The sequence below is a fragment of the Pan paniscus genome, chromosome 3, assembly GCF_029289425.2.
Source record: "Pan paniscus chromosome 3, NHGRI_mPanPan1-v2.0_pri, whole genome shotgun sequence".
NCBI classification, from domain to species: domain Eukaryota; kingdom Metazoa; phylum Chordata; class Mammalia; order Primates; family Hominidae; genus Pan; species Pan paniscus.
Window position 1 is genome coordinate 86383019 of NC_073252.2, and position 26701 is coordinate 86409719.

A 26701-nucleotide genomic window follows, 5' to 3' on the forward strand; every position below is an offset into this window, starting at 1 on the left:
AGAGGATCTTGTCTTTCACTAATTGTATTTTCAGGCCGGGCCCAGAGGCTCACGCCTGTAATCCCTGCACTTTGGAAAGCTGAGGGGTGGATCACTTGAGGTCAGGAGTTCGAGACCAGCCTGGCCAACATGGTGAAACCCCATCTTTACCAAAAATACAAAAATGAAGTCGGGCGTCGTGGCGCATGCCTGTAATCCCACCTACTCGGGAGGCCGAGGCAAGAGAATCGGCTTGAACCCGTGAGGTGGAGGTTGCAGTGAGCCGAGATGGTGCCACTGCACTCCAGCCTGGGCAACAGAGTGACACTCCGTCTCAAACAAACAAACAAACAAACAAAAAACAAACATATTTTCAGTGCCAAAAAAGGTCTGGAAGGAGGTGGGCACTCAGATGCTTTATTAACCACTCTAGGTATTATTCTAACACTTTATGTGTCTATTAAATTATCCCGACATATTAGATTTGCTGAATTGCTGTCCATATTTCGTAGATATGATAGCTGAAGCACGGAATCATTAGGTAACTTGCACAAAGTGGCATTCATGACTCACAAATGGCTTAGGATGTAAACTTAGTTTTATTCCCGGGGACGCCCTCTCTGCTCTTCAGCACTTGAAGTTCAGGCAGCGAGAGTTGACATGGGGCCAGGGCTGCGCCCCTGGGGCGGGTTGAAGACAGGGTGAGTCTCTTGATATTCAGGAAATCATCGCGCACCCAGTCACCAGCGTTCGGGAGCCTGTCGCAGCGGGACCGACGGAATCCGGAGTAGACGACAGGGCGCAGAAGCGGGATGTACTTCTGTTGGGGCACCGACTCCAGGGAGCTGCAGCGCCGGAGGACGGCGGGCAGCCCCGGGGCTGAGCTACTGCAGGCGGCCAGCGGGGAGCGCCACTCTCTGCTGCTGCTGACCAACCACAGGGTCCTCTCGTGCGGAGACAACAGCAGGGGTCAGCTGGGCCGCAGGGGCGCGCAGCGCGGGGAGCTGCCAGGTGAGCGCGGGGCCCCAGGTGCAGGGTGTGAGGACCCCAGTACATGGGCGCGGGGGCTTGGGTACCGGGCGCAGGGAACCGGGTGCGGAGAGCTGGGACCCGGGTGATGGGCGCGGGGGTCCAGGTGCAGGGAGCGGCTCAGATGCTGGGCGCCGCGGGCCAGGCAGGGAGGGGTGCTGGGAGCCTCGGATTCCTCGGGGCCCGAAGAGCCACAGGAACCGGGAAAATGGTGCCCTGTGCTACCGAAGAGCAACTTCCTCAGTTTCGTTTTCCCGACGCCCCTCGGATTTGTTTCGGTTTCCAATTCAAGTTCAAAGCGAAACTGAGAGCCGAAACTAACCTGGTCAGCGCTGCTCTGGAAAGAGATGTGGTCCCTCCGGCTTGCCTTGCAGATAAATCCTCGCCTGCGCGGTTCTACCTGGAGAAGGCAGCCTGACCTTACAAACGTGGTTTGTGGGTCGGACACCTGTATCTCCCTTAGAAATACACTGGGGCATTAAAAATATATATATATATTATATATATAATATATAATGTACATATATTATATATATAATATATAAAATATAAACTATATAATATATATTATATATTATATATAATATATAAAATATATAATATATAATATATATAAAATATTAAAAAATATATATATATATATAAAAAATAGGCCGGGCGCGGTGACTCACGCCTGTGATCCCAGCACTTTGGGAGGCCGAGGCGGGCGGATCACGAGGTCAGGAAATCGAGACCATCCTGGCCAATATGATGAAACCCCGTCTCTACTAAAATACAAAAAATTAACTGGGCGTGGTGGCGGGCGCCTGTAGTCCCAGCTACTTGGGAGGCTGAGGCAGGGGAATTGCTTGAACCCGGGAAGCAGAGGTTGCAGTGAGCCGAAATCGCGCCACTGCACTCCAGCCTGGCAACAGAGCAAGACTCCGTCTCAAAAAACATAATAATAATAAATATATATATTATATATGTGAGATAATACAATAATCGTTATGGATTATTGTAGAAACACGAGAAAGCAATCACCGTAGCTCCAACACCCAAAGATAACTACTAACATTGTGATGCATTTTCTCCTTGTCTACTTTTTTCTATGTACATATTTAATCTTTATAAAAATCATGTCATTATAGATTTGTATATGCAGTATTTATGCAACTCTGTACATTGTGTTTTCATCAAGCATAATCTTATGAACATATTACCCTTTTATTGTGTATGTTTTGAAAATATGTTTTAAATTGCTGCATCACATTCTAAACTCTGAGAGTACCATAATTATTCTCTTTTTGTGGAAATAAGATTGTTTCCCACTAGGGGCTTTTATAAATAATACTGATTGATATTCTCTTAAGCAAATATTTGACTACATTTCTGATGACCTGCTGAGAATAGTTTCAAAAGGTGTGTGGAGGAGGAAAAATTTTCCTCTACCCTCTTAGGTTCAGCGGCTGGGTCCTGCAAACTTAACTGACAAAAGACAGATTGACAGGAGAAAAAGCATACAATTTTATTAATCTTTTACATATAGGGGAATTTACATGCGTGGGAATTTACAGAATAGAAGTGAAACTCAAGTGCTTCGACTTAGGAGCTTGTGTACCATGTTTAACAAAGAAAAGGGGGTTTGGACTTTAAAGGATGATGAACTCAGGGAAAGTGACTAGAAAATATATGGGAAAATCTAATGGAAGATAAGGGTTATTTTAATTAGACTTGTTTATGCAGGCTCACCTCAGTGCCAAGTCTTCATCTTAGGTGACTCTTCTCTTTTTTTTTTTTTTTTTTTTGAGATGGGGTTTTGCCCTGTCGCCAGGCTGTAGTGCAATGGCACTATCTCGGCTCACTGCAACCTCCGCCTCCCCGGTTCAAACGGTTCTTCTGCCTCAGCCTCCCAAGTAGCAGGGATTACAGGCGCCCACCACCATGCCCAGCTAATTTTTATATTTTTAGTAGAGACGGGGTTTCACCATGTTGGTCAGGCTGGTCTCAAACTCCTGACCTCGTGATCCACCCGCCTCGGCCTCCCAAAGTGCTGGGATTACAGGTATGAGCCACTGTGCCTGGCCGAACCTTCTCTTCTTGGTGCCGGAGATGGGAGCTTCTCACAAAAGGATATTTATGACCTACTTTTAGGTAGATAAGAAGAGAGCAGAGAACTCTTCCTGCATCTGTGGATTCTCAATTGCCTTCAGCTCAAATTCTTAAAGTAGCATGTCTTCAGGTCTTATCACCTTCATTTGGAAATGAAGGGCAACATGATACTTAACGCCAAATTGTTCTCCAGAAAAATGGTACCAATTTCTATCTTTGTGAGTGCATGAATCTTTGGGAAATTTTAACCTTGCATAAATTGACAGTAAATAGTTGAAAAAGACAAGATTACAAAGATAAAAGGAAAAACAAAATCTTAAATGTTGCATAAACTTTACTGGTATGATGTTCTCAACTCCAAACCTCTAATAATTCAGAGACAGACACCTTGGGAAAGCAGTTTAGATTGGCTTGTAGGGAAATGTGATCCGGTTTTCATTTGTGGGCATATTTAGGGCCTCCATAGGGGCATATTTTTCACTTTTCATTGTAAGAGGATCCAGCACCTGCCTCTCACACTCATGAGGTAGGCTCCCTTCCAATTTCCTTCCGAGCAAGGGATTCACTGCTTTCAGTGTTTAGGGTGGGAAGACAGAATAGCAAAATGGAGGAGATCCCAACTTTTTTCTGGGTCCCTTTATTTTGCTAGGTTTTGCTAGAGAAACATTTGGTCATGTGTCATAGTCCCTAGAAGTTACCCCCTCCGTGATGCCTACTCCTTTAAATAACAGCCATTAAAAGATAGACTTGGGTAATTGAATGTTTTTAAGAGTCAATTTGAACACTCAGCAGTTCATGAATTGAGCAGCACCAGACCTCAAGCAGTTGGGCTCCACTAAGGGAGGTGCAAGGAGATGCCAGGGGGAACCTTTGATAACGTGTTCCAGGAAGCAAGACAAAGAAAATACTTGATTGGTTAAAGTGGAAAGTCCCTTGTTTGAAGTAGTCAGCAGTTTCTGGTTGGTAAAGTCTCTAGTTAGATGTTAGTTGGTGGTTTCTGATTGGTTAACCTTAAGTTTCATTTTCCTAGGCTATGATCAATCACTCTGAGTTGGGTTTTGGTTTGCTTAGGTAGGAACCCAAGGTGCTGGAGCCATCTCAACCTGATAGTCTCCCTGTTGATTATTTTAACAGAGCTGTATCCTATAAAGACAGGGTAACATACATTGAATTTACTTCCTTCAGACATTTAGAATGGACTTAAGGTCTTGATTCAAAAGACCATTGGAGGAGACAAGAAATCTGGATGATCCTTCTTTTTGAAGAAAAGTGCTGTCTTAAACTTGTGTTAAATTAATAATCTGCAGTGGTGGTTGGGGGGTGTTTTGTTTTGTTTCCCAAAGAACCAATTCAGGCATTGGAAACCCTAATTGTTGATCTCGTGAGCTGCGGGAAGGAGCACTCCCTGGCTGTGTGCCACAAAGGAAGGGTCTTCGCATGGGGAGCTGGTTCTGAAGGGCAGCTGGGGATTGGAGAATTCAAGGAAATAAGTTTCACACCTAAGTAAGTATTTCAACCCACTCCTTCATTTATTGAATATATATAGTACCATGTGCCAGGCACTGTGCAAGATGCCAGGATACAAAGATGACTATGACAGGCCAGCTGCAGTGGTTCATGTCTGTAATCCCAACACTTTGGAAGGCTAAGGTGGGCAGATCACTTGAGGTCAGGAATTTGAGACCAGCCTGGTCAACATGGCGAAAGCCCCTCTCTACAAAAAAGACACAAGAAAATTAGCCGGGCATGGTGTCAGGCACCTGCAATCCCAACTACTCAGGAGGCTGAAGTGGGAGAATCGCTTGAACCTGGGAGGCAGAGGTTGCAGTGGTGCTGGGACAGCGCCACTGCACTCCAGCCTGGGCAACAGAGGGAGACTCAGTCTCAAAAAAAAAAAAAAAAAACTGTCTATGACAAACACAGTTCCTAACCTGAAGGACTACAGTGTAGTGAGGGAAGAAGGGAGGAAAAAACCTACAACACCAATTATTATTTAATTAGAGCAGAGTGAAATGAGATGTGACCCTTTGATCTTAATCTTATCTCTTGGAATATAACTGTGGGGGCCAACTTAGACCTCCAGAGTGGGTATAAAGACCACTGTAAAGTAGAAACATTTGAGCTGCAAAAGATACAGATATAAATCTTACCTGAACTTCCTTTCTCACACTAAAACAGAGCCTCCTGAAAATGCAGTTCCCAGTAACTTCCTTGAGTGAGAGTTTTCTGGGAATTCAGTTGTCATTAAGATAGACCACCCATTACTATTACCATCAAAAAGCCCAATAGAACCTTCTATACTTTCCCACTGAAGTCCCAAAACCCCGCCTTTTATTAAGGTGACATATATAAAACTTTACTTTGGGATATTCTGCAATGGTGAGCACGCTTGTAAATAACCTTTGTCTTTTCTCTTGTTAATCTATTGTCAGTTAATTTGCAAGCCCCCAAATATTGGACCAAAGGTGAAAGAGAAGTTTTTTTCTCAACACAACCTTTTGGCTTGTCATAAACCACTGGGCCCTAACATTTTACTTAGTGAAGTGGAGGGAAATATCACATTTCCTCACAAACAACTTCCCAGGACAGATATGACAAGTAGTTGGCTCTGGATTATGTGTTTATGAATTACATACTTAGGGGATTTTCAAACGCATGCTTTTTAATATTAGTAAATGACCTCTTGTTACCTCTTCTGGTCATTAAATTCTAGAAGAGATCAATGTGGCTTGGGGAAATGAGCATTGAACTTGGAATGAAAAGAGCAGAATTTGAGTCTGGTTCTACAGCATCATAACTATTTGACCTCTTTGAGTTCCATTAGATTCACCTTATGAAATTGCTCATAGTGGCCAGGTGCAGTGGCTCACACCTGTAATCCCAGCACTTTGGCAGGCCGAGGTGGGCGGATCACCTGAGATCAGGATTTCGAGACCAGCCTGGCCAACATGGTGAAACCTCGTCTATACTAAAAATACAAAAAAAATAGCCGGACGTTGTGGTGCATGCCTGTAATCCCAGCTACTTGGGAGGCTGAGGCAGTAGAATTACTTGAACCCGGGAGGAGGAGGTTATAGTGAGCCAAGATCGCACCACTGCCCTCCAGCCTGGGTGACAGAGCAAGACTCCGTCTGTGAAAAAAAAAGGAAATTGCGCTGATAGTTACCTGGTTTTGATCCACAAAAATGGCAATTTTGTATGATTTAACCTAATGATTTCTTCATTAAATTAGGGCTTAAATTAGATGATGAAGATGTTGGTGTTCTATAAATTCTAAGGCCCTATACTATATATGTAGAAAAAATTTATTTTTCTTTTAGGCTATTAAGTGTAGAATAAAATTAGTATATTAGATATTGCATTAAAGTCCAATAACAATGGCTTTTGCATTATATACTGTTTTGGATTCTGTCCTATACCTTTGTACATGTTGATGTCATGTTAAAAACAGTTTGAGGGCTTTGGAATAAAGGTACTATAGAAATACAAGAAAATAAAATGGTTTTCCTGGACCAGATGTATTACTTGAGATACTTTTAAATATCTGTAGTCCACCGGACAACTCGCTCTAAATAAGGATTAATCAATTTTGTATTATTTGTATTATAGGAAAATAACGACTCTGAATGGTATAAAAATAATACAAGTTTCCTGTGGACACTACCACTCCCTGGCATTATCAAAAGGTAAGAAACACTTTTTGGATCTGAGTGTGAGTAGGAAGTAATTTTTTGAATAGGAATTACAGCTGCTGATTTTTAATGCACTGGGGTTCATTTAGAAGTTTTTCATTCTCCAGGTTTCATAAGATATATTGTTTTCCTATTTTTTTCTCAAATTTCTTGGTCCTAATTATACTCTAAACAGTGCCTAATTCATAGTGCCATAAGGGGCTGTCTCTGGTTATTTGACCTAACTGACCAACTCTCTCAGAGCTTAGTAGTGGCTTTATTTCCAGCCCTTTGCTCTTTATGCTGAATGGCCTGTCCACACTGGCAGACTTATTTGTCTATTTCACTTAGATCAAAGAAAGAGAAGTCAAGGTGTCAAAATCATGACTCTATATTTTTCTTTTTAAAAATTGTTACTTATTTATCTTTATTGACACATAACAACTGTACATCTACACTTTTTCTACCAACCTCCACCCTCCTTTGTCCACCCTCAATCCAAATTTCTCAATGGAGAGTCTGAAGGAGGAAAAATTTTTCCTCTACCCTCTTATGCATAGTCTTTGGGAACCTGCAAATTAAATTAACCGAAGACAGATTAAAAGAGAAAAGGCATCCAATTTATCTTTTTTTCTTTTCTTTTTTTTTTTTTCTTTTTTGAGATGGAGTCTTGTTCTGTCACCCAGGCTGGAGTGTGGTGGCACGATCTCAGCTCACTGCAACCTCCACCTCCTGGGTTCAAGCGATTCTCCTGCCTCAGCCTCCCAAGTAGCTGGGATCACAGGTGTGCGCCACCATGCCCGGCTAATTTTTGTATTTTTAGTACAGACGAGGTTTCACTATGTTGGCCAGGCTGGTCTCGAACTCCTGACCTCAAGTGGTCCACCTGCCTCGGTCTCCCAAAGTGCTAGGATTACAGGCGTGAGCCACTGTGCCCGGTCCCCAATTTTTATTAATATTTTTGTGCACAAGAGTTCACAGAAAATAAGTGAAACTAAAAGTAGTGGTTAGACTCAGGAACTTACATACTGTTTTAACAAAAAAAGGGAGTTTGGGCTTCAAGGGATAATAAATTGTGGGAAAGTGACTAGGAAATATATAGGGAAACCAATGGAAGATACGGGATATTTTAGTAAGATTCGTTTCTGCAGATTCATCTCAGTGCTGCTTCATTGTCTTCAGTGATAAAAGTTACTCTTCTCTCCCTGGTACGGTAGAGTGGAGATAACTCCACAAAGGGAAACTTATGCTTTGCTTTTAGGCAGGTAAGAGAGGGGCAGAAACCTCTTCCTGCATCTCTTAACTCTCAATTGCCTTCAACTCAAAACAATCCTTATGCCAAAGTAGCATATTTTGGTGTGGCATATCCTGACCCCCTTCAAAGGACTATAACATTTGTATGTTCCTCAGGTAATGTCTTATGTGTCATTGCAACTGTGCCATGGTCTATGGACAGCTAACATTTATTGGTCAGCTTCTATGTGCCAGCTGCCATGTTAAATGTTTTATGTGTGTTTTTTCACATAATTACCTTACAAACACATGAACTGGGCCGGGCATAGTGGCTCACACCTGTATTTCCAGCACTTAGGGAGGCTGAAGCAGGAGGATCACTTGAGGCCAGGAGTTTGAGACCAGCCTGGCCAACATAGTGAGATCCTGTCTCTACAAAAATTTGAAAAATTAGCTGGGCATGGTGGTATGCACCTGTAGTTCCAACTAATCAGGGGGCTGAAGTGGGAGGAGTGCTCGAGCTCAGGAGTTTGAAGCTGCAGTGAGCTATGATTGTGCCACTGCATTCCAGGCTGGGTGACAGAGTAAGACTGTTTCTAAAAAAGAAAAACAAACAAAAACAGGAGCAGGGTATGATTTATATCCTCATTTCAGAGATGGAAAAAATTGAGTTCAGGGATTTTAAATTATTTACCCAAAGTTACACACTAAGAAACAGAATAGTCAGGATTTGAACCTATAGTGTTTAGGTCTCAACCCTAAGTGCTTAACTACTACGCTGCACTGACTACAAGTCCAGGGCATATCCCGTGGCCATTGTGTGATTCCTTCTACCTGTCATTTCTAGCTGTTTGATCGTGGGCAAGTTATTTAACTTGGCTGAGTCTCAATTTTCTCATCTGTAGGAATATTGATACCTAAATTGAAGGTTATTTAGAAGATTGAGTGAGAGAAGATACCCTGTATACCTTGTACAGTCCTTAGCATATAGGAGAGGCACCATAAATAGGAGCATCTTTTCCTTTCTCACGCTCCTTCTTAATTATGGACATGGTGTGAATTCTTTCCTTGGGGCACTGACTTGCCTTTGCATTGGTCTGGACTGTAAAGGCTGGGCAGAGCCCAGGCATTCAATGCATTTGCTATGGTGAAAGGTGAGTTCTCACAGACCTTCGTGAGAGTTTAACGTTTTGCATTTTGCCCTCAAAATTATTTTTAGTGTTAGAAATTAACTTTAGAAGAGTTAAAAAATAAAAGATGTAATAACTTATTTAAAAATCTCTGAGATATGTTAGCATTTCACTGGGTATAGACTTAGGCATTAGATAAGCTTAGATTAGATTTTTTTTTTCTGGCTGGGTGCGGTGGCTCACGCCTGTAATCCCAGCACTCTGGAAGGGGATCACTTGAGGCCAGGAGTTCGAGACCAGCCTAGCCAACATGGTGAAACCCTGTCTCTACTAAAAATATAGGCTGGGCACGGTGGCTCATGCCTGTAATCCCAGGACTTTAGGAAGCCGAGGTGGGTGGATCACCTGAGGTCAGCAGTTCAAGACCAGTCTGGCCAACATGACGAAACCCCGTCTCTACTAAAAATACAAAAATTAACCGGGCATGGTGTCAGGTACCTGCAATCCTAGCTACTTGGGAGACTGAGGCAGGAGAATCACTTGATCCTGGGAGGCAGAGGTTGCAGTGAGCTGGGATTGTGCCATTGCACTCAAGCCTGGGTGACAGAGTGAGACTCGTCTCAAAAAAAAAAAAAAAAAGATTAATAGGAGAAAAGACATATTAATTTATTAATATGCATAGGGGAGAACCATAGAGCAATTACCCCAATGCTCCAATGGGGTAGAGAAGCTTATATACCATCTTGAGGCAGAGGAGGTCCTGTTGTGTAGATGAAGGCTTACAGGTAGCAGCCCTCAAAGAGAATCGATGGTGAATGTTTCTTCCAGACCTTTAGAGGTGTGGGACTCTCAGTTAATCTTTCCTAGATCAGACACGGGAGGGCCTCAGAGAAAGCCTGCCTGCATCAATGCAGATTTTCTGTACAGGTGCAAATCTCCCACACAAAAGACAGCTTTTTAGCTATGCTTGCACTTCCAGCCCTACTGAATAGCCATCTTGAAATATGTTAAAGAAGTGGGATGAGATATATTGGTTTGGTACCCCTTCAAGAGTAAGGGGACAGAGAGTGAGTACCTGGGTGGAGGAAAGGAGTCTTTCTAGTTTATGAGGCGGTCAGGGAAGATATCTCTCAAAAGGTGACATATGAGCAGAAACCAAATGAAAAGGGAGGGAGAGATAGGATGCTAACCATGAAAGAATTACCCAGACACAAAGGCCATGGGGTTGGGGCATGCTCAGAAGTGTACTCCAGGAATAGCAAAGGGTCTTGAGAGGAGTGAGCAGGGGGAGATGAAGTCCGGGAAGTGGGGGTGGGCCAGACTGGTGATGTGGGGTCTGTGATGGGAGTTGGTCCGTCATTGAGTGAGACAGCAAGCCCCTGAAGTATTCAATTGGACTTAGATTTTTAAAAGGATCACTCTGGCTACTCTTTGGAGAACAAACTGATGGGGGCAAAGGTTGCCTCAGGGAGATCAGTGAGGTGCTATTGTCATTTTTTAGGAGAGAAATGTTGGTGACTTGGCTAAGGTGGTAGCAGTGGAGAGCTGAGAAATGGTTGGATTCTGGATAGATTTTGAGGGTAGAAGTTTTGAATTTGCTGGGTCAAAGGGTGTAAAAGAGAAGAGTTAAGGATAACTGTAAGATTTTTGGCCTGAGCAGCTGAAAGAACACAGTTGCCCTTAACCGGAGGGAGAAGAGTGGACATTGTTTGAAGGGACTTTTGAAGGTGACCTGGACCGCCCCGCTTGCCTTTAGTTGGGATACTTTAATCTCATTTTTTTCTTTATCTCTGTTTTACCTTTTAAAGATTTGTAAAATTAAATAGAAGTAGAATAGAAATAGAAGGAAATCCTACCATTTGCAACTTGGAGGACATCATGCTAAGTGAAATAAGCCAGACACAGAAAGACAAATACCTCATGGTCTCACTTAGATGTGGTATCTAAGAAAGTCAAACTCAGCCAGGCACGGTAGCTCATGCCTGTAATCCCAGCACTTTGGGAGGCCGAGGCGGGTGGATCACCTGAGGTCAGGAGTTCGACATCAACCTGGCCAACATGGTGAAACCCCATCTCTACTAAAAAAGCCAAAAATTAGCCGGGCGTGGTGGCACGCATTTGTAATCCCAGCTACTCAGGAGCCTGAGGCAGGAGAATCGCTTGAAACCAGGAGGTGGAGTTTGCAGTGAGCCAAGATCGCACCACTGCACTCCAGTCTGGATGAGAGAATGAAACTCTGTATCAAAAAAAAAAAAAAAAAAAAGAAAGTCAAACTCAATAAAAACAGAGAGTAGAAAGGTAGTTGCCAGGGGCTGGGGGTTTGGGGGAAATCAGAAGATGTGGGTCAGAGGGTATAAACTTTCAGTTATAAGGTGAGTAAGTTTTTAATGTACAGCCGTGTGACTATATAGTTAATAATAGTGCATTGTATACTTGAAGTTTGCTAAGAGGGTAGATCTTAAGTATTCTCACCACACACACACACACACACACACAAAGGTAACTATGTGAGGTGATGGATATGTTAATTAGCTGATTGCGACAATCATTTAACAATGTATATGTATTTCAGCTCATCATATTGTATACCTTAAATAGATGAAATTTTTATTTGTCAATTATACCTCATTAAAGCCACAAAAAAGATTTGTAGAATTAGTAGTTTCTATTTGAATTTGGTATTCTAATATGTGTACAGTTCTTAATTTCTCGTCTTTGTTTTTGTAGATAGCCAAGTGTTTTCATGGGGAAAGAACAGCCATGGGCAGCTGGGCTTGGGGAAGGAGTTCCCCTCCCAAGCCAGCCCGCAGAGGGTGAGGTCCCTGGAGGGGATCCCACTGGCTCAGGTGGCTGCCGGAGGGGCTCACAGCTTTGCCCTGTCTCTCTGTGGGACTTCGTTTGGCTGGGGAAGTAACAGTTCCGGGCAGCTGGCCCTCAGTGGGCGTAATGTCCCAGGTAAGGAGATAGTCTTGTTTGTGCAGTAAATCATTCTTTCTTTCCAGGTGGAAGACCAACTTGGCAAAGGGCAGTCTTAACGCTTAAAACAGTGGTTCCCAAACTTGTGACACATTCGAATAGCCTAGGGAGGTATATTAGTTTCTTGTTGCAGCGGTAACAAATCATCTCAAACCTAGCAGCTTGAAACAACATAAATGTACTATCATGTAGTTCTGGAGGTCAGGATTCTGACACACGTCTCACTGTGCTAAAGTCAAGGTGTTAGCAGGTTACCTTCTTCCCTACAGGCTCTGAGGGAGAATCCATTTTCGTGCCTTCCCCAGCTTCTAAAGGCCACCTGCATTAATTGACTCATAGACCTCTTTCTTCTTCAAAGCTAGCAGTGGCTGATCAAGTCTTTCTCAAGTCACGTTACTTTCACATAGACTCTTCTGCCTCCCTCTTCCTCAGTTAAAAGACCCTTGATTACAGTGTGCTCACCTGGATAATCCAGGCGCATCTCCCTTGTTTTAAGGTCAACTGATTAACAACTTTAGTTCCATCGGTTTCCGTAACTTCACTCTGCCATGTAACTTAACATATTTACAGGCTCCAGGATTAGGAAGTGGGAGACCATTATTCTTTGGGAGGCCATTATTCTGCCTACTGTAGGATCCTTTAAAAATTCCGATGCCCAGGTCAGACCCCATACCTATTAAATCAGAATGTCTGGGGGTGAAACCCAGAAGCATCCGTCGGCATTAGAGACCTCACAGGTGATTCCAATTTGCAGCAAAGTTTAGAAACTGCTGGACTGGGAGACTGCTAACATTAGGTCAAACAACCAGTTCCTCTAGGCAAAAGAAAACTTCTCTAAACAACCAGTTCCTCTGAACACAAAACTCGTCAAGATGTACTCCCCACAAACTCCATCCTCCTCTATTCAATTCCTTACAGTCAGCTAACATACAGTTAACACCTAACCTGTGCCAGTCCCATGCTGAGCACTTATACCTTGTTTCATTTCACCATTTCAGCATTAGCTAAGTTTTTCTTTCCTTTCCTTTCCTTTTCCTTTCCCTTTCCCTCCCCTCCCCACTCCTTTCCCCTCCCTTTCCCTTCCCTCCCCTCCCCTTCTCCCTCCCCTCCCCTTCTCTCCCTCCCCTCCCCCTTCCTCCCCTCCCCTTCTCCCCTCCACTCCTCCCTCCCCTTCTCCCCTTCCGTTCCCCCTCTCCCCTCCCTTCCCCTCTCCTCCCCTGTCTTCCCTTCTCTCCTCTTCCCTTCTCTTCTTTCTTTTTTCTTTTCTTTTCTTCAGACAGGGTCTCACTCTGTTGCCCAGGCTGGAGTGCAGTGGTGTGATCTCAGTTCACTGGAATCTCAGCTCCCGAGTAGCTGGGCTCACAGGCACACACCACCACACCCAGCTAATTTTTTGTATTTTTTGTAGTATCAGGCATGAGGGTCTTGAAGCTTAGCTTTCTAGGTCAATAGCCTTGGGGTTTCACCATGTTGCCCAGGCTGGTTTTGAACTCCTGCGCTCAAGTGATCCACCCGCCTCAACCTCCCAAAGCACTGGGATTACAGGTGTGAGACACCATGCCTGACCAGTTTTTCTTATCATCTCAATTTTTATAATACATTTGCAGAGCATCTATCGTGTGACAGAAATATGTGAAAATTGTCAGAATCAATATGGAGTCACTTATTTCAAACCCTAATAAAATGGAGTTGGGTGGCCTGGGGGCATGAAGGGAGGATCCTCACACAGAGCCGCCTGATAATAACCACCCCAGAGGACTCTACCAAAACCACAACCTTGCAGTTAAGGCCACCTCTATGAGGACGTCTTTCCAGTAGCAGTGTTTCCTAACTGCAGCCTTGCAAGTAACCTTACTAAATGGCAGCCTTGCAGTCAGGTTGCTTATATGAAGATGCTCTTCTAGCAATGGCCAGTACACATGTCACTGCCTGCAATAATTCCTTGTAACCAATGAACTTCTGTTTCAAAATAACCTACGTGTACTTCTCCTTTTTGCCTTTAGAAGTTCCCCCTTGCCTCAACCTCCCCAGATATGCCCATGGCCTGCTATGGCATGCATATCCTGGATTGTAATCCCATCATTCATTCCCAAATAAACTTGTTCTTTGAGAGCCTCTCTGCTGTTATTTTAGGTTGACAAATGAATACAACAGATGGCAGTAGTATCAGGCATGAGGGTCTTGAAGCTTAGCTTTCTAGGTCAATAGCCTCGGGCATTCCAGAAGATTAGATAGCTTCCAGAAACAAATGTTAAAGGAGCACTTCTTTTTTTCTTTCCCAAGGTAGGGTTTTTCCTCTGTCTTATACTTCGGATTGTTTACTTTTAAAATTATGTTAATAAATTATAAAAATAAGAAAAGATATAAAAGATACCCCTTACATAAAAAATATAAAAAGATACTAAAAATATAAATACTCATGAAATCTGAAAACTATGTTAGTGAATTATAAGAATAATAAAATATATCTCTTACACAAAAAATATAAAAAGATATTAAAATGTAAATAGTCATGACATCTGAGTCTGTTTCTTATACTCTAGAGATTCTGCTTTCTTTCAACAGTGCAAAGCAACAAACCTCTCTCAGTCGGTGCACTGAAGAATCTAGGTGTGGTTTATATCAGCTGTGGTGATGCGCACACTGCGGTGCTTACCCAGGTAATCCAAAACGTGTTGCTATTTTTTTGAGTTCCAGAGAAATGGTAACAAGATACATATGTACTAATTATTGTTGAAAGACAGAGACATTAGCCCATTTGGGCCACTATAACAAAATACCATAAAAAGAGTGGCTTATGAACAATAGAGATCTATTTCCCATAGTTCTGGAGGCTGGGAAGTCCAAAATCAAGGTGCCAGCAGATTTGATATCTGATGAGGGCCAAACTTCTCATTCACAGATACCATATTTTCACTGTGTCCTCACATAGTGAAGGGAGTGAGGGGTCCTTCCTGGGCCTCTTTTGTGAGGGCACTAATCCCATTGATGAGGGTTCTGCCTTCATGACCTAATCATTTATCAAAGGCCCCATCTCCTAATATCATGGCATTGAGGGTTAGGACTTCAACATATGAATTCTAGGGGGATGCAAATATTCAGACTGTAGCATAAGATATATATACCAATATCTAGACAGAGCCATTCAGTATACACATATCTAAAGAGGAGATGTGAACCAAATGTAAATCATAAGGTTTTCAAGATACATAACAAAAGCTAATTTCAGCTTTAGGAAGTATCTTTAGATACCTACTAAATTAGGTTAATAGCTGGGTGTGGTGGCTCATGCCTATAATCCCAGCACTTTGGGAGGCTGAGGCGGGCAGATCACGAGGTCAGGAGTTCAAGACCAGCCTGTCCAACATAGTGAAATCCCATCTCTACTAAAAATACAAAAATTAGCCGGGCATGGTTATGGGCACCTGTAGTCCCAGCTACTTGGGAGGCTGAGGCAGGAGAATCAATTGAACCCAGGAGTCAGAGGTTGCAGTGAGCCAAGATCGTGCCACTGCACTCCAGCCTGGTTGACACAGCAAGACTCTCCTGTCCAAAAAAAAAAAAAAAAAAAAAAATTAGGTTAATACAGGAACTAATCCCTTTTAGCAATTATTATTATTATTATTATTATTATTTTTTGAGACAGAATCTCGCTCAGTCGCCCAGGCTGGAGTGCAGTGGTGCAATCTCGTCTCACTGCAACCTTCGCCTCCCAGGTTCAAGCAATTCTCCTGCCTCAGCCTCCCAAGTGGCTGGGATTACAGGCGTGTGCCACCATGCCTGGCTAATTTTTGTATTTTTAGTAGAGACAGGGTTTCACCATGTTGGCCAGGCTGGTATCAAACTCCTGACCTCAAATGATCCACCCACCTCAGCCTCCCAAAGTGTTGAGATTACAGGCATGAGCCACTGCACCCGGCCCCTTTAGCAATTATTCATTGACAATGTGATTCTACAGATAAAAATTATTATAGAAGCAACAAAGTAATTTTTACAGTTTTCAATAATCCACTTTACAGCCTAGAACATGATTTCATTTCATTTCTTGCTTGGCATAGGTATGACACAGCTTCCTGAATGTTTTCTTCCCATTCTTGTCCTCACCATACAATATATTCCAAAGGGATGGATTCTTTCTGGAGCCATAAGGAATAGACTTGAAAACTACTTGTGTAGTTGAAATGTTTGTTTAAAAACTATATGCCCCCAATTATTTTTGTTTGTTTTAAATGCATATCTTAAATTAGAAAACCCTCAATTGTTTGGATTATATTATTCTCAATATAAAGAATAAATAGAAATAAATAGAATAAATAGAAATAAAGAGAAAGCTAGAGTTGTTTGTAATCATAGAATGTTTTGGGAAGACAGTATTTTTAGGAAAATGCTCAAATAAATTCAACCTCATACTTAAATGTTGGTTTTACTCTTGAACCAGTTAATTTATCTATTCATTCAATAAAGACTTATTAAGTACCTAATTCTTTCTTTTTCCAGCTTTATTATGGTATAATTGACAAATAAAAATTGTATATGTTTATGCTATACAATATTATGTTTTAATACCTGTGTACATTGTGAAATGATTAGCACAATCAAGCTAGTTAACATATGTATCACCTCACATAAATATCTTTTTTTGTGATTAGAATCTTTAAGATCTACTCTCTTAGTAATTTTCATATATGAAACACGTTATTAACTATAGTCACCATGCTGTACAATACATCACCAAGGTGCCCAGTTTTTAAGGAAATGCTAATGATTTTTTTAAAAAAATTTGTGTAGAGATGGGGTCTTGCTATATTGGCCAGGCTAGTCTCAAACTCCTGGCCTCAAGTAATTCTCCTGCCACAGCCTTCCAAAGTGCTGGTATTACAGGTGTGAGCTACTGTGCCTGACCCCAGTGATTTTTCATGTTTAATGTGTTAACTCGACATACACTATTAGAAAAAATAAAGGATCTCTCCTATTTATGTAGAGCTTGTGTTTCACAGAGTGCTCCCATATTAACTCTTGTATGACACTTAATCAGTAAGCTTTTAGTTACCTTTTTAAACCTGAAATTAATTTGATTCTTCCTTTGCTAAGCAGGACGGGAAAGTGTTCACATTTGGAGACAATCGCTCTGGACAGCTGGGATACAGCCCCACTCCTGAGAAGAGAGGTCCACAACTTGTGGAAAGAATTGATGGCCTAGTTTCGCAGATAGATTGTGGAAGGTAATAGGCTTCTTCTTCTTCTTTTTCTTAGCATGTGTAGAAAGTGTTATATTTTATTACTTAGAAATGACTCATATGGAATGTTATCAAACCTTAAAATTCCTGCCTGAAAATTTGCTTATTTCAAATATAGTTTAATTTTTCAGTTTTTAATCTTTATTCTAGATATTTTATTTATTTAATAAGAAATAATTGGAAGTCTACTGTGTATAGAACACTGTACCAGGTGCTGGAGAATGGGAAGTAGATTGATAAAAATAGCAGAGCTTTCCTGCTTAAGTTGATAAGACAAAATTAAAGTAAATTAATCTCATGCATGCAGAAGATGATGTGTATTTACATATATATATTCGGAGTTCTGCATAACCTAATTATGAGGACACTTTGAGTGTTTAAATATCTACCCAATGCATTAAAAAAGAAAAAAAATAGAAATGCCTGTATTTAGAACACAAATGATAGAAACCATAGTAAAGACCTATCAATAACATTCTGTTTTTAAGATTAGTAGTAAGTTAATATTGACTGACCGTCTGTTTAGCCACATCCTTTGATGCCCTCTAACACTGACATTGTGATAAGGGAGCTGCGTACTTAGTAAAAGTAAATTGGGCTTTTTGTGTTTGTTATTTTGTCTTAAGGGACATCATCTTTCTCAAAAGCCATGAGTGCCTTAGTCTTCATTATGGTGTATTCTCTTTCCTGTAGTTATCACACCCTTGCATATGTGCACACCACTGGTCAGGTGGTATCTTTTGGTCATGGACCAAGTGACACAAGCAAGCCAACTCATTCAGAGGCCCTGACAGAGAACTTTGACATTAGCTGCCTGATTTCTGCTGAAGGTATGAGTCCCACTAATTCATGATTTTGTGTTCATCAATGCCACTGGAAGAGAACTAGTATTCAGCTTCCTTTCAAAGGATCCTACAGAACTGTAGTTCCCCTAGTACTTTTATTTTTATTTTTATTTATTTATTTTTTTTGAGATGGAGTTTCGCTCTTGTTGCCCAGGCTGGAGTGCAATGACGTGATCTTGGCTCACCATAACCTCCGCCTCCTGGGTTCAAGCGATTCTCCTGCCTCAGCCTCCTGAGTAGCTGGGATTACAGGCATGCACCACCATGCCTGGCTAATTTTGTATTTTTAGTAGAGATGGGGTTTCTCCGTGTTGGTCAGACTGGTCTTGAACTCCTGACCTCAGGGGATCCACCAACCTCGGCCTCCTAAAGTGCTGGGATTACAGGCATGAGCCACTGCGCCTGGCTGTGTGTGTGTGTGTGTGTGTGTGTGTGTGTGTGTGTGTGTGTATATATATATGGTGCATTTTTTTCTTATGCAGTGAATCTTAGGGTATTTGGTAATCATTTCTAAAGATTAAGGTAAGTTCAAGACCAGCCTGGCCAACATGGTGAAACCCGTCTCTAGTAAAAATACAAAAATTAGCCGGGCGTGGTGGTGCAAGCCTGTAATCCCAGCTACATAGGAGGCTGAGGCAGGAGAACCCCTTGAACCCAGGAGGTGGGGGTTGCAGTGAGCCGAGATCGTCCAGCCTGGGCAACAGGGCGAGACTCCATCTCAAAAAAAAAAATAAAATAATAAAATAAAAAAGATTAAGGTAATACAGAAGACTATCCTAACTTGATTACTTAAACATCAGAACAATACACTTTTTTTCCATAAAGTGAAAGCAAGTTTATTAAGAAAGTAAAGAAGCAACCAGAACAATCCACTTTCATGTATTTAATCAAATCTCTTCTAAAGCATGGCCACCTGGCTGCATTATGCGAGTGCATGAAAAACTAAATTTTAGACTAAGTGAATATATGACATGTAATCTGATCAAAACTGATCTTTTATTTCAATATGATGGGAGGGGAAAAAAGAAAAAAATTAATCTTTTATGCATTTGTAGTCAAAATCCGTTTAGGAGAATATAAATTGCCAGTAAGTAAATAAATTTGGCTTGGTAATACATCAGATTTATTTTTACTTCTAGAAACTCTAAGCATGGATTTATGACTTTCTTTTAGACCTCGTGGATGTTCACGTCAAACACATTTTTGCTGGAACATATGCCAACTTTGTGACAACTCATCAGGTATCTATTATACTTTTTGTTCCTCTTAAAAATTATTTTTTCTCAAGATTTCAGACTGGTATTTGAAATACTGTATTATTCATACCTATTCAGGTCTTTTACTAAAACAATAAGGTCCTATATTAGAATGCTTATGAAAAAATATTACATAATTCTCACTTCCTTATTTGTCAACTTTCCTAACAGATTAGACCCCCCCACCACCACCATTTCAGATTTATTTTTTCTTTATGGGTAAGTGTGTATGTTGAATTTGCATCATGTAAATGCGCATACACATGTAACTTGTGTCAACAGCAGCTGTTTCCATCTTCAGGAGGGAACTGAATTTTCCCTGTCCAGGACTGTGAAGGAAGGGTTTCTGACATGTCCTGGAGGGAATTTCCCAGTGGCACCTCCTTCAGTGGGAGGATTGCCATGTGTGTGAGTGTGCAGGGGTGTGTGTAGCAGGGGTGGCGTGTAGCGTCTCAGCTGTCCTGTGTTGCAAGGGTCACATCATCGAGTCCCCAACTCAAGTTTATTGCTTAATAAAATTAATGATGATAGATAACAGTCATGACTAATTTTAACTGCAGTCACCAAGTGTCAGGCAGCAATCGAAGTTCTTCAAATGGATCAAGATGTTTAATGCTCATATCAACTCTCGTTGATTTTATTTTTCACATTTGACAGATGAAAAAACTGAGTCTCAGAGAGGTGAATTTATGCAAAGTTGCACTGTTAGTAAGTGGTAGAGCTGGATTCAAATCCAGGCAGTCCAACCCAATAGCTTACACCATTATCCACCATGCTATAGTGCCTTCCTAATTGTTAACAGGAGGGATTTTATTATTACATTTCTGGGTGAGTTCTGAAATATGTTTATGGAAACAAAGGCCTTCATAGTTATTTTTCTAATTTGTACTTTTTCCTGTTATGAGGAATGTTTTAAAATTGATGTTTAAACTTGATATTTAAAACATTCCTGATGACAGGAAAAAGTACAAATTAGAAACATAATAGACTCTTTCTGTAGTCCCTGGCACAGAAAGTGGTCAGAGGCAAAGGTTTCTGTGCTGTTGGGATAGTTAGGAGACTATGCTTTGGTTGCTCTATCATAGCCATTCAATCAGCCACTCAACAAAAAATGAGACTCTTTTTATATATCAGGCTCTGCTCTTGGTGCCTGGGACAAAAGTGAATAGTACAGACAAAGTTACCCTCATTCATAGCATTTGGACTCCACAGGCAGGGCCGGACCATAAATATGTAAATGCAAAATAAATAAGATTGTATTAGAGGCCCGGCATGGTGGCTCACGCCTGTAATCCCAGCACTTTGGGTGGCCGAGGCAGGCGGATCACTTGAGTCAGGAGTTTGAGACCAGCCTGGCCAATGTGGTCAAACCCCATCTCTAGTAAAAACACAAAAACTAGCTGGGAGTGGTGGTACGAGCCTGTAATCCCAGCTACTTGGGAGGCTGAGGCAGGAGAATTGTTTGAACCCAGGAGTGGAGGTTGCAGTGGGCTGAGATCATGCCATGCACTCCAGCCTGGGGCACAGGGCAACACTTTGTCTCCAAAAAAAAAAAAAAAAATTGTATTAGGTAGTGACAAGTACTCTGAAGAAAACACATTGATTATTTGAGATTGGTGAGGTGGCCTTCTTTAGAAATGTCTGTCAGAAAAGGCCTTGTAGAGGCTGTGACAGTTGAGCAGAGATTTTAGCCACGCTTAGGTCCAGAGAAAGAATGCTCAGAGCAGAGGGAACTGCACACAGAAAGCCTGTGAGGTAAGAATGAGTTTGGTGTGTGTGACAGAAGGCCAGTGAGGCAGAACCATAGGAAGAAAGGACAAAGAGCTCGACAAGATGGAGCCAGTTCTGTAGGCTGGGGTCAGCTATGTGAGGGGAGACCCATCTGAAATGTGCTTGGAAAGGAGACCTAGAGACTGGCCAAACAAGCTAAGAGAAGAAAGCACTTGTATGGAGGTCCTCTCTTTTGTTTTTGTTTGTTTGTTTGTTTGCTTGTTTTTTTGTTGTTTTGAGACAGGGTCTCACTCTGTTACCCAGGCTGGAGTCTTGGCTCACTGCAGCCTCAAATTCCTAGGCTTAAGCCATCCTCTCGCCTCAGCCTCCCGAGTAGCCAGGGCTACAGGCGCACAACACAATGCCCAGCTAATTTTTGTGGGGTTTTTTTGTAGAGACGGCGTTTCGCCATGTTGCTCAGGCTGGTCTTGAACTCTTGAGCTCAAGTGATCTGCCCACCTTGGCCTGGCAAAGTGCTGGGATTACAGGTGTATACCACCGTGCCTGGCTCCCAGTAGTACCTCTTATCTACAGTTTTGCTTTTCACAGTTTCAGTTATCCACATTCAACTGTGGTCTAAAAATATTAAATGGGAAATTCAGAAATAAACAACTCATAAATTTTAAATCACATGTTCTGGGTGGCATGATGAAATCTCACACCATTCCACTTCATCCCTTCATCACAAGAAGTAGGGTGAATACAGTATAATAAACTATTCTGAGAGAAAGACAGGGGCACCACATTTACATATGTTTTATTACAGTAAATTGTTATAATTGTTTCATTTTGTTATTAGTTATTGGTATTAATCTCTTACTGTGCTTAATTTATACATTAAACTTGATCATATGTATGGATGAACAGGAAAAAACAGTCAATATGGAGTTTGGTATTATTTATGGTTTCAGGCATCCACTGGGGGTCTTGGTGGAACACATCCCCCATGGATAAGGGGGGACTGCTGTATTTCCAGAACGAGAAAGTGGCTAATTCTGTCAAATACAGCCAAGTGGTCAAGTAAGACGAGTGCATAGTTTATTTTTGCTTTGGTAAGATTGTGTTATTGCAGAGGAGAGAGAAGGAAACCTGACCTGAGTGGCTGGACAGAGAATAAAAGGGGAACAAGTGCAAACAATGCCTGTGACAACTCTGAGAAATTTTGATGTGAAGAGAATAGAGAACTGTGAGAGGGTTTCTCATGCTGCATAAGAAAGAGTGAATAGGCCAGGCATGGTGGCTCACGCCTGTAATCCCAGCACTTTGGGAGGCCGAGGTGGGTGGATCACAAGGTCAGGAGTTCAAGACCAGCCTGGCCAATATGGTGAAACCCCATCTCTACTAGAAATACAAAAATTAGCCGGGTGTGGTGGAGGGCACCTGTAATCCCAGCTACTCGGGAGGCTGAGGCAGAGAATTGCTTGAACCTGGGAGGCGAAGGTTGCAGTGAGCCGAGATGCGCCACTGCACTCCAGCCTGGGCGACAGAACGAGACTCCATCTCAAAAAAAAAAAAAAAAAGAAGAAAAAAAGAGAAAGAGTGAATAATTGCAGAAGCAATGTCTGAGATTAGGAGAGAGGAAGCAGAATCTAACGCGTGATTGAGGGGTTTGAACAGATGTGTTTATTCTGCTGTAATAAGAAATGGTACAGGTGAAGGTAGGTTGATGGTGGGAAGGTGATTAGTTCTTGCTTAATTGCTTCAATTTTCAGTGATGCATAAGACAAGGTCCCCATCTGAGCATGAGTAAGCAGAGGAGTATGAAAGGTTTAGGAAGAAAAGGAAGGGTTGTGATAGTTGTCTTGGGGAGAAAGCAGGTAGCCTTGGAATCCGTTAGACAATATCAGGTGCCCATTTGAAATCTGTGGTCATAGACTTAAAGTGAAATCAGTCTGCACAGTTGTGCAGCTTTCTTCCGTGATGTTAGGCTGCTTCAGTTGGATTTTGGAGTAATTCAGAGTCAAGTTTAATTACAGATGGAATTTTGCTAGGTAAGTACAATAGGAAATGGACAAAAGAGTTATAGGTGTGATTATAGTGATGAACCATGGAATCTAAGCTGGGTAAGGAGGACGAAAGAGGGTGATGAATCATGGACAAACAACGGGGCTAATGGATTGGAGATCCAGGCGGACAAAAGAATCTTGGACTGCAGGTTTTACTCTAAAGGAGGTGAATCTGTAAGATGGTGTATGATGGTCAGAGAAGAGAACATTTCCAATAGAAATTTAGAAGATGGAACAATTGATAATTATAACATCCAGCTTCTCACCTGTATCTAGGGCAGTGGTTTTCAACTAGGGGTGATTTCATGCTCTGGGAAATATTTGGCAATGTCTGGAGACATTGTAGTTTGTCATAACTAGGGGAGAGCATGGTGTTGGGAGTGGCTGCTACTGGCGTCTGGTAGACAGAGGCCAGTGATACCACTAAACATCCTATGGTACACAGGACAGCTGCTCACAACAAACAGTTATCTGACCCAAAATATCAGTAGTGTCAGTTTAAAAACCCTGATCCAGGGCATGTGTGGCTGGGGTGGAGCAGAGGAAAATAGTGGAGATGATTAAGAATTGAGAGATGAAGGTGGGAGATAGATCAGGTTCATCAGTTCTGAAGTAACCAAGAGTGAGGGCAGGAAGGGTGACCATGGGAATCGTGGTGTGAAGAAGACAGCAAGGTGCCGAAGCTTTCAATGAATGAAGGGGAGTGACCAGGACAGTGGGAGAAGATTACAAAACAAGAAGAGGCAGATGACATAGTCTCATGCTGTGCATTTGGGAGGAGCTAGGGATTTTGAAGCAGAAAATGAAGAAATGGTATGTAACTGCCAAGAGGGAGCACCTCATTGTCCCAAGTTTCCTGGGATGTGGGGGGAAAAACTCTTCCTCTTGATCAAACTACAGGGAAAACCCAGGACTCAGATCCAGAAGCTGAAGGGAACTTTAAGAGCCGTGGTTACCTGTCTTCTTCAAGAGGTCTTTTATTTCAGCATTAAACCAAAATGATGCAGGATTTCCTGGCTCATAACAAGTGCAGTGGAGGCATAGGTATAAGTTATAGCAGAGCACTAATGCCTTTGGAAGACTGTATTGAAAATGGATTTTTCTTTCCAGACAGTGATTTTTGAAACCCCTGTTTGGGCTATTTGGTCTCAAGTATTATATAGAGCAATGGTTCTCAAAGTGTGATCTCCAAACCAGCAGCATCAGCATCACTGGAGTATTTTTTAGATGCAAATTCTCGCCCTCTACCCTGACCCACTGAAGCAGAAACTATGGGGTGGAGCCCAGCAATCTACTTTAACAAGCTCACCAGAATCACCCACCAGGTGATTTGGATGCACATGACAATTTGAGTTACTGACATAAAAGTAAACACTTGTGGGTGATTAAAGGGAACAAGAAAACTAATTGTTGAGTGCCTATTATAATCCCAAAGCTTTTTATACTTACTATAATTGAATCTTAAGAACCCAGATAGGCCGGGCGAGGTGGCTCAAGCCTGTAATCCCAGGACTTTAGGAGGCCGAGGCGGGTGGATCACGAGGTCAGGAGATGGAGACCATCCTGGCTAACACGGTGAAACCCCGTCTCTACTAAAAATACAAAAAATTAGCTGGGCGGGGTGGCAGGTGCCTGTAGTCCCAGCTACTCGGGAGGCTGAGGCAGAGGAATGGTGTGAACCTGGGAGACAGAGCTTGCAGTGAGCCAAGATCATGCCACTGCACTCCAGCCTGGGTGACAGAGCAAGACTCTGTCTCAAAAATAATAATAATAAAATAAAAAATAAAAAAAATTTAAAAAAAGAACCCAGAGAGGTAGGTATTATTATCTTTTTATTTATTGTGGTAAAATATATATAAATACAATTTGCCATTTTAATCATTTTAAGTATACAATTTAGTGACAGTGACATTAATTACTTTCACAATATTGTTCAACTGTCACCATTATCCATCTCCAAGGCTTTTTCATTACCCCAAACAGAAATTCTGTAACTATTAAATAATAACTCCCCATTCCCTCTCTCCGCCCCCAGCTTTAGGTAATGTTGAATCTACCTTCTGTCTCTATGAATTTGCCTGTTCTAGATACTTCATATAAGTGGAATCATACAATATTTGTCATTTTGCATCTGGCTTATTTCATTCGCTTGTCTTCAAAATTCATCCATGTTGTAGCATGTGTCAGAATTTCATTTCTTTTTTTTTTTTTTTTTTGAGACAGAGTTTCGCTCTTGTTGCCCAGGCTGGAGTGCAATGGTATGATCTTGTCTCACTGCAACCTCCACCTCCCAGGCTCAAGCCCCTGCCTCAGCCTCCCGAGTAGCTGGGATTACAGGTGACCACCACCATGCCCGGCTAATTTTTTGTATTTTTAGTAGAGACAAGGTTTCACCATGTTGACCAGGCTGGTTTCAAACTCCTGACCTCAGGTGATCCGCTTGCCTCAGCCTCCCAAAGTGCTGGGATTGCAGGCATGAGCCACTGTGCCAGCCAGAATTTCATTCCTTTAAGGCTGAATAATATTTCATTTTATGTATATTTAAAAAATCTATTCATCTGTTTATGGACATGGGTTGTTTCCATCTTTTGGCTATTGTAAATAATGCTGCAGTGAATAATGATCTACAAGTATCTGTTTGAAGCCCTGCATTCTTTTTTTTTTTTTTTTTTTTTAATGATGAAACTAAGGCTCAGACCAAGCAAAGTGGCCCAGGCTAGGAGGTGGAATAGCCCTACCGGTCTGACGCCAAAGCTCCTCCCACCACATGCTACCACCCAAGAGGGCAGGGCCTATTTACCACCCATGCCAGGTGATTTTTACTGTATAATTTACTACTGAACGTGTGTGTGTTCCTGATCATTCTTGTTTCTTCCTTCCCTGAAGGATACTAGTTCCACACGTGCTCCCGGGAAAACCCTGCCAGAAATAAGCCGAATTAGCCAGTCCATGGCAGAAAAATGGATAGCAGTGAAAAGAAGAAGTACTGAACATGAAATGGCTAAAAGGTGGCTCTGTCTGATAAATTATAAGCCACTTTTATCTGGTTCTGGGGCTTTGGTCATTTTATCCTAAGATAGAGGTTTTGGTTTTGTTGTGAAGGTATTTGCATTTTGACCATGATTCTCTTCTACAGCCTCTTAGTGTGACTAGGTCATCAGTGTACTCATTTACAGATATATGGAGGACATGTGATATCCCAGGTGACTTACTAGGTGAGGGAGTTGCAGGAGTGAATCAAAAAAGCTCACAAAGCCTTTAATAAGGTGGACTGTTTTCATATCTTCATAGTTTACCCCTTTGGAGTTTTATGAGTTTTGGTCTTCACAGGGATAGGTTTTATTTAAACCTACGTGACTTGAACAAATCAACTATAAAGGGCTTTGGTGAGATTTAGAAATAATATGAACAAAGTATACCCAGGATTTGGGAGACTCTTAAGAGAGTAGTTATTTTCATTAATAATGATTCCACGTCA

The 26701-nt window shown here is 41.9% G+C and overlaps 1 protein-coding gene across 3 annotated transcripts in view; it reads left to right on the plus strand.

The window, feature by feature from the left end:
• The first annotated feature begins 609 nt into the window (after positions 1-609).
• The window catches only part of HERC6 (HECT and RLD domain containing E3 ubiquitin protein ligase family member 6), a 63823-nt gene continuing 37731 nt past the window's right edge, over positions 610-26701 (plus strand). The window contains exons 1-9 of one of the 3 annotated variants that reach the window (XM_008963658.5): positions 610-990; positions 4443-4602; positions 6709-6785; positions 11861-12088; positions 14675-14769; positions 17204-17331; positions 18040-18176; positions 19365-19432; positions 26110-26231. In XM_008963658.5, the coding sequence (XP_008961906.1) occupies positions 792-990; positions 4443-4602; positions 6709-6785; positions 11861-12088; positions 14675-14769; positions 17204-17331; positions 18040-18176; positions 19365-19432; positions 26110-26231 (1214 nt within the window). In that variant the 5' untranslated portion in view covers positions 610-791. The remainder of the gene's footprint in view (positions 991-4442; positions 4603-6708; positions 6786-11860; positions 12089-14674; positions 14770-17203; positions 17332-18039; positions 18177-19364; positions 19433-26109; positions 26232-26701) is intronic. The other 2 variants (XM_008963657.5, XM_055111619.2) reach the window with 2 other exon arrangements.